We start from the raw sequence: 7,823 nt of genomic DNA, 5'->3' as shown, positions 1-7,823 counted from the left end.
AACGTGATGAATGGAACTGTTAGTTTAACAGTAGCTGCGACCGTTTTGGGATAAAGATTAATTTATACCCTACCGCTAAGTCCCCTACTTCGTTTACAACTAGACGGGTACCCATCGACCTAAACACACGTGGGAGATTATCACAATGATTGTAAGTAAAGTCTACATTGTATAGAACAAATAGTTAGAATTGTGCTTTTATTAATAAAATGTATATTAAATACTTTATTACTTCTTAGCACATCCGTAGTTAGATATAAAAGTAAAAGGATCCATATATTTAAATTATAGTATTTGTCATTTATGTATAGATTTATATTACCATGTATTTTGTATTTACCAGCTCTGTAATGTATAAAGCACTATACACATATGTGACATGCAAATATCGCATTACCAACGTAGTTTCAGTGTAAAATGGACTTAAAATTAAAACTTTTTATTAAAGCCTAATTTCTACCACACTACTACAGTCGGCGCTCTTGACAAAACGGGAAAAACGCCTTTGTAAAGAATTTTAACATAATGTTTATTTTACAAAGGCGCTAATGTTTTTCAATATTCGAAGAATTGCGATTGAAATAAATCTCATACTATTGATACCCTTAATAAGAGCTTGAAAAACGTTTTTCGAGTTATTGTAACGTAACTTAAGGTAAGGTAACACAACCTTATGTTTCTTGTTTTAAAGCATTATTTCTTCTGCAGGCTGTAGATGTAGATAAGGAATATTCTTAGTATGGAATATAAAGCTTCAAAATAATTTTACTTAAGATGTTTGTCATTCGATACTCAAATAATAACTATTAATTCTGGCAAATGGCAATACTATAACTACTCCACGCGTGTTGAATCAAATAAATTAATGCATTTTGTATGACTCTTGTTTTTACGTCATCGCGAGGGCACGGCGGTCTTACTTTTCCTCCGTGCCTTGGAGAGCAAGTTAAAATTGTCGGTCCCTCGTGTAATCATTTTAACCCTTGAAGCAGCCAGGAGCAGAAACAATATCGAACTACAGGACTTTGGTGTTTGTGATATTTTTGATCTTGGTAATAATAATAATAAGAGGTCTGATTAAAAAGGAAGGTATCCTTTTGAAACAGACAGACAAGTAAAATAAGAAAAATACTTCTGGTACATGCATGAACATCGATAAAATATTTTTCTGTACGGTGTAGATTAAGGGCCAGCCGTTTTTATGTAAGTGAAAAATACTTCTATTTGACACGCCACGCGTGGCATGTCTGCAAATGTAACCACACTGTAAAGTTTAAGCTAAGCTATCAATAAGTTACCTAGGTTTAAGAATTGACAATATCCCTTAAAGATAACTCAGATTTGATTAAGTTGAGCTTAATTATTTTAGCATTTCGAATAAACTTACTAGTCAAACTGCATTTTATATATTGAGTATTAATTTGGAATGGAGGATTAATTTTGTTATTTACAACTAATAAGGTGGTTTATTCTAATAAGTCATGAGGCATTTATATTTGTTCTTTAGAAAATTCCATAACATTTCTATTTTTCAAAATGTAATCTGGAACTCTCATAATATGAACACTTAACAATTATTTAAATAATAATAGAATTATTTATTATGAATCTTATTCTTAGCAAACGGACATAGCTATTTATATTATTTTCTTACACAGCAAGTCATGTAGTACTTTTGCAGTTCAAAACAGTATATATTTTCTTCAATTAATAAATAATTGTACCACCTTAATTCCATATTTTAGTTGTCATCTTAAAAGTTTTGAATACTAGTTTCACTTCCAAGCCCAATGTATTGAAATGTATATTTATAAGGAAAATAAATGGGTGTTGTAAAATAATATTTATAAAGTGTAAAATAAAGCATTATATCAGAGATTCATTGTTATTTATTAAATGTCTTTGAACAACAACTGTACAGATTCGGTCGGTTTGTAAATATCAAATCTCTTTGCTAAAGCCTTGTCCAAGCTCCATATTGTAACTCTAGCTCAATTTATAGAGCATTTTGCTTTAAATTTCTATATACTGCAAACAGCTTCCTTTTCTTTTGAATCAGTTTGTTTTTCTTCAGCTTCTGCTTTAAATTTCTCCTAAAAATAGAATTAAAACTTCTATTGTTATAGATAAAAAACTGGACTTTTTGGCCCACACTGGGTCACAGGTAACACATTAACATTCTAATGTTATTTATTGTGGCACATGCAGTGGTTCAGAAGTTGGAGCACCTTTATGGTGCACAAGATCTGTGTAACTCTGTGACTACCCACTTACAGGCCTCCTCTCTCCTAGGTTTCCCACAACACTGCCTTAAGGAAAATTTATGCCACACCACAGATGTCCGATAAAGAATAAAATATGTGCTTCAACACTATTTAATAAAAAAACATACACGATAACATACTCCTATGAAGCAGGTCTACTAAAATATACTGAAACAAACTTTATTTTCATTTTGTAAACACAATAGGTTACTTACCGCATCGTATATTACTTTAACAACGAGTGAGCAACTAGGGCATGTAGCCACCTCCTCACCAGCCATTAATTCTTCCTGGAAAATTTTAAATGATATAATGGCAAATACTATCTTTATTAATTTACTTATTCGACAATGAAAAACTTCTAAGTTCCTAACCTTACTTATCTGAAACATGTCTCCACACGGGCATGGGTAATAATACATTTCCTCTTCAGCATCATAATCGAAATCTTCGATTTCTATTTCATCGTGAAATATCGTCATTTTTAGGCTAAGTTTCTGAATATCATTTGAAAAAAATAATTATTTATTATTTACATTTTTATCAAATTGCGACTTCGGATGAAGTTAGACTTTAATATTTTTTATAAACGAATGTCGAAAAATATACAGTACGGGTTCTAGTCTTTTTAGCTTAACACAGACTTATCGGTTTCGGTTTGCACAAAACCGGTTCAGGACTCTTTCTTTATCTATTACATGGTGAGATGCTCGTAATATTTTGTTTTTTAGTAATAGCAACATTACCTACCGTCTAGTGCTCTAGTGTCAAATTGACACTAATCACGTAGACCGAGCGTCAATGTCAAACACGTCATTCTTTACATTTCATTTTTACTAGAAATAATGATCGCGGTGGTCTTGTCGGAGTTGTTGTAATTTTTTTTTTAAATCTAAGTGGTGCAGTTTGTGAACTAGTGCAAATAATAACATTTCGTTAATTGCATAAAAACATAACCATGTTCAGCTGGCTAAAGAAAGAAGGTGAAAAAACTGAAAGTATCGAAAATGTCGTGGAGGGGCTCAAAAGAATTTACAGAACGAAGCTCCTGCCGCTCGAGTTGCACTATCAGTTCCACGATTTTCACTCCCCACAGCTGGAAGAACCCGACTTCGACGCGAAGCCGATGATACTGCTCGTTGGGCAGTACTCGACCGGCAAAACGACCTTTATCAAATACTTGCTGGAGAGAGACTTCCCGGGCATACGAATCGGGCCCGAGCCCACCACCGACAGGTTCATCGCCGTCATGTTCGACGAGAAAGAGGGCATGATTCCTGGAAACGCCCTCGTCGTCGACCCGAAGAAACAGTTTAGGCCGCTTAGTAAATTCGGAAACGCTTTTCTAAATAGATTTCAGTGCTCTACCGTGAATTCGCCGGTGCTGCGCGGCATTTCCATCGTGGACACGCCCGGCATCCTGTCGGGTGAGAAGCAGCGAGTGGACCGCGGGTACGACTTCACGGGGGTGCTGGAATGGTTCGCAGAGCGCGTCGATCGTATTATCTTGCTGTTCGACGCCCACAAACTAGATATTTCCGACGAGTTCCGAAGAAGTATCGAAGCGTTGAGAGGCCACGACGACAAAATACGAATCGTGCTGAACAAGGCGGACATGATCGACCACCAGCAGCTAATGCGGGTGTACGGCGCGCTCATGTGGTCGCTGGGCAAGGTGCTGCAGACGCCCGAGGTGGCCCGGGTATATATTGGATCGTTCTGGGACCAGCCCCTACGCTACGATGTGAATAGACGACTATTTGAGGATGAGGAACAGGATTTGTTCAGAGACATGCAGTCGTTACCTCGAAATGCCGCATTACGGAAATTAAACGATTTAATAAAAAGGGCGCGCCTCGCTAAAGTGCATGCCTACATAGTTAGTGAATTGAGGAAAGAAATGCCGTCCATGTTCGGCAAAGATGGTAAAAAGAAGGAGTTGATAAAAAACTTAGGACAAGTGTATGACAGGATTCAGAGGGAGCAGCAGATTTCTCCTGGGGACTTCCCTGATATCAAGAAAATGCAAGAGACTTTGGCAAACCACGATTTTACGAAGTTCCACCCTCTTAAGCCTAAGCTTCTGGAAGTGGTGGACCACATGCTGGCCACGGATATTGCACGACTCATGGATATGATACCGCAGGAGGACGTCAACATTGTCACGGAGCCACTGATCAAGGGTGAGTACTACCAGTTAACATTATGCTTAGATTGTAAGTTTTTATTATTATGGTTATTATTTTAAACTAATATTTTGATGCAATGCTAGATTACTAATTATGCTATCATTTATTTCTTAACTGTGATCTGGATAGCATTATCAGTTTTATAGCTCATGTTTATTTGTACTTATTTAATCGTTATATTTAAACAATTACATAACTAGATCTAAAGTTTGTAATAATGAAGCCAGGAAACAACATTCAATTCAAACATACTCCTTATATATAAATGTGTGTAAATTATCACATTTGGCCCCAAGGTTTTACTTGTTATATCCTTTAGCAACTAAGGCCTATACTACACGATATATCACATGAAATAAATCTCCCCTCTAATAATATAATAATGTGTGAAGCTATTGCTTTTGATGAAGGAAAACTGCATGAGGAAACCTGAACACCTGAGAGTTCTCCATAATGTTCTCAAAGTGCTGTGACGTCCACCAATCCGCACTGTGCCAGCTTGGTGGATTAAGGCTTTAACCCCTTTTCATTGTGTGAGGGGACCTGTATCTTTTAGTGTGCGGGTTGATATGATGAATAATGTATAGTAATATGTGATAATTAAAGTATTAGCAGTGTTGGTGAAGTGAAGGAAAATTACGAAATTCATTAAATGTGGGAGTGTTAGGGAACTTGAATGCTTACATCTGAACTTTAATTAACCAAAATTTTGAATTCTTTTTTAGATAAATATTTTTTTTGAATTTTCAACTAAAAGTAATATATTGTCTAGTGCTAGAAATAGATATTATATTTCAACAGAACTAGTTGGAATGTTAGACCATATTAATTTCATTTGGTCCCCCAAACTGTAGAGTTATTGAGAATTTAATTTTTTATTTATATAGCAGCTATTGTTAAGTTATTTTTACAATATTGGTCTGAAACAGAATTACAACTTGGCTATGAAACCGTACAAGAAGTAGACACATGTTATCTTATCGCTAGATATTGACCTGAATAAGCAATGTAATCAGCTGATAACACTGCATGAGCTCATCTGTTGCTAATAGGAATAACTGACTAGTAAATTCTTTAAATAAGTAGATAATATGAACTGTCAAAGCTCTGGGGTCTTTTTCCTTAAATGCTTAGCCAGGACATCCATTTAAGATTTGTGTTTACTGATAATGTAACTAATATTTTTTTTTGTAATCTTATTTATTTGGATCTTTTATCCAACACAAATATGCCAGCCCCCTCTTCCCTTAAGTAACTAGGTAAATAACAAAAAACTTATAAACAATAATACCTACTATAAGAGAAATGTAACAGATACAATCTGTTATTGCTGCCTATGCTAAATTATCTCAAAAACAGACCTGAAACCTTCTGTGGTTGTTCTTTAACCTTGATCATAGTTCATAATAATACAAGACAATATCACAACAAATTGGTACCTAGCTTAATTTTTTGTGGGACTGTTGGATGTTACAACCGTACCTACCAAAGAACATGGCACTTAAGATTATAACTAAGTATATAATATGATTATGAATGTATTTACATACATTAACATCGAAATATTTAAGAAATGACGTAAACCTACTTACTTATATTTTCACATTTGCTTATACAAAAAAATATCCAACAAAACCTACTGGTTTATACATTTATATTTGGTAGCACAACACTAAAACAATATCACCTGAATTTAACGATTTATGAGTAACAACAAAATTATATAATATTTTGCGCTAAAATCGTAGCTTTCTTAGGCCGCCACTAGTCTAACCAAAACTAAACTGTTACTTTATTTTAACTGACAGTATAATTAGACTCCCCGCTCACAAGTCAATATTATTGACAATAATCAGTATATCCGAATATTGTCAATAATATTGCAGCGGACTGTATATAAGAATTGAATATTTGAAGCATTAAGTATTAAAAAAATATTAAATTATCAAACTTTTTCCATAAGCGTGTAATTTATTTGTGTAATTAAACATCCATATAGTTAAAAATTCAGATTTGATAAAAATCTTTCCCACTTTTCGTACCTATTCGGTTGAAACTAGCTTATATATTATAGGTACGTTGCTTTGTTACGTTGCCGTTGGCATGTTTTGAGTTAATCATTAACTAAAATAGCTGAGAAAGAAAGTCCACCGCTGGACTAGGTAGTTTTTTTTTAAGGATTCTCAAACTGTCACGGTATTTTGTCGCTGATATTGGCGCTTTCTAGCACCTTTATTATGCCCTCCCAAGCTGTTTGTTTCGCCCATTGCCACTTCTACGAATGCAGCACTATATACATGCACTGGTTCTACGAATCTCATTTGTGTTGTGATCACGCAGCGATACTGCGCACATAGTTCACGACGAAAAGTTCAATCCCCTTTATTTATAACTGAGTCAGCAGAGTAGCAGCAATACACAGCTAACGTGCGACCCCAGGCCGGCGCCCCTCAACAACTGGCATTGTTCTCGCCATCAATTAGCGCTTTCACTTCATCGCTTCAAAGTTGGTCAAATTAGGTGGAATATTAAGTGGAGTCGAACTTATTTTTCTCAGCTTATAAGATAACCTAACCTAACCTATACCTAGCCAGTAATATATGACAGTATATATAACCTGTACCTTTAAGTTATTGGCCCATGCCTCTCTCGACTATTGTTTGAAGGTCAAGGGCTAGACAGTTTTGACTGCGTCGGAGTTCTGTCAAGAAGTTCTAAGTATTAACAGATCAACCCTGCATGGCCACGGCCATGTACTTATGTTCGACTAGGGATAAATACGGTGCAGTAGGGTGGCGGCAGATTAGAATACAGTTGTCACCACCCCTACTCTTCCCGCGGGTGTCGTACGAGGCGACTAACGGAATATAACGGAGAATTGGCAGCTGCATCCTCTATGCTACTTCTACCACTTAATCACCAACCCTTAAGCCCAGCGTGGTGTTAAAAGCAAAATCTCCCGTTATAGCCCAGCAGTGGACTACTATAGGCTATTGATTGATTTAGCGGATCACTATGTCCTGGGTTTGATTTCCGATTTCGGCCAAAAATAATTTAGATATCGATTTTTTCTGTCGAGAAATTCTCAGTATACATATATTAATATAAAACTGGCATTGTACTACCGTTTTTCGTGGACCACATTAGCCGCTGGAGTTAAACTTAGGTACCTACTAACTGAGTTGATTATTACAAATATAAGTTTAGTTTATATGTATTATACGCGCTAGACAATAGTGCGAGCTAACACACCTAAGCGGCGCAGGTTACGTCCGACGGCATTTTCCGCGACACATAAAACCCATATTATGATCTGCTGTATTTATTATTTATTGCCGCGTCAAGGCTCAATGCAGTGCCATGAATCGCC

At 35.9% G+C, this 7,823-nt stretch overlaps 2 protein-coding genes across 3 annotated transcripts in view; one reads left to right on the top strand and one right to left on the bottom strand.

The window, feature by feature from the left end:
- Positions 1–1,731: 1,731 nt before the first annotated feature.
- Positions 1,732–2,852, bottom strand: LOC120633796 (DPH3 homolog). Its single transcript, XM_039904149.1, has 3 exons — positions 2,639–2,852; positions 2,480–2,554; positions 1,732–2,093 (listed from the first exon to the last, which is right to left on the bottom strand). Exons 1-3 carry the CDS (start codon positions 2,744–2,746, stop codon positions 2,022–2,024), a joined length of 255 nt encoding a protein of 84 aa, XP_039760083.1. The 5' UTR covers positions 2,747–2,852; the 3' UTR covers positions 1,732–2,021.
- A 228-nt stretch (positions 2,853–3,080) lies between these two features.
- Positions 3,081–7,823, top strand: part of LOC120633738 (EH domain-containing protein 1) — a 45,246-nt gene continuing 40,503 nt past the window's right edge. The window contains exon 1 of one of the 2 annotated variants that reach the window (XM_039904066.1): positions 3,081–4,447. In XM_039904066.1, coding sequence (XP_039760000.1) covers positions 3,223–4,447 — 1,225 coding nt within the window. In that variant the 5' untranslated portion in view covers positions 3,081–3,222. The remainder of the gene's footprint in view (positions 4,448–7,823) is intronic. The other variant, XM_039904067.1, reaches the window with a different exon arrangement.

Source organism: Pararge aegeria, chromosome 22 (genome assembly GCF_905163445.1).
Source record: "Pararge aegeria chromosome 22, ilParAegt1.1, whole genome shotgun sequence".
NCBI lineage: Eukaryota > Metazoa > Arthropoda > Insecta > Lepidoptera > Nymphalidae > Pararge > Pararge aegeria.
This window is presented reverse-complemented; position numbering and strand designations above follow the sequence as displayed.

Excerpts from the sequence above, each read along its gene's own strand:
- LOC120633796 (XM_039904149.1), bottom strand. The coding sequence starts at position 2,746 with ATGACGATATTTCACGATGAAATAGAAATCGAAGATTTCGATTATGAT. Across the intron at positions 2,555-2,638 it reads ACATGTTTCAGATAAGTAAG|GAAGAATTAATGGCTGGTGA; the intron begins GTTAGGAACTTA and ends AAAATTTTCCAG. Across the intron at positions 2,094-2,479 it reads TTAAAGTAATATACGATGCG|GAGAAATTTAAAGCAGAAGC; the intron begins GTAAGTAACCTA and ends TTCTATTTTTAG.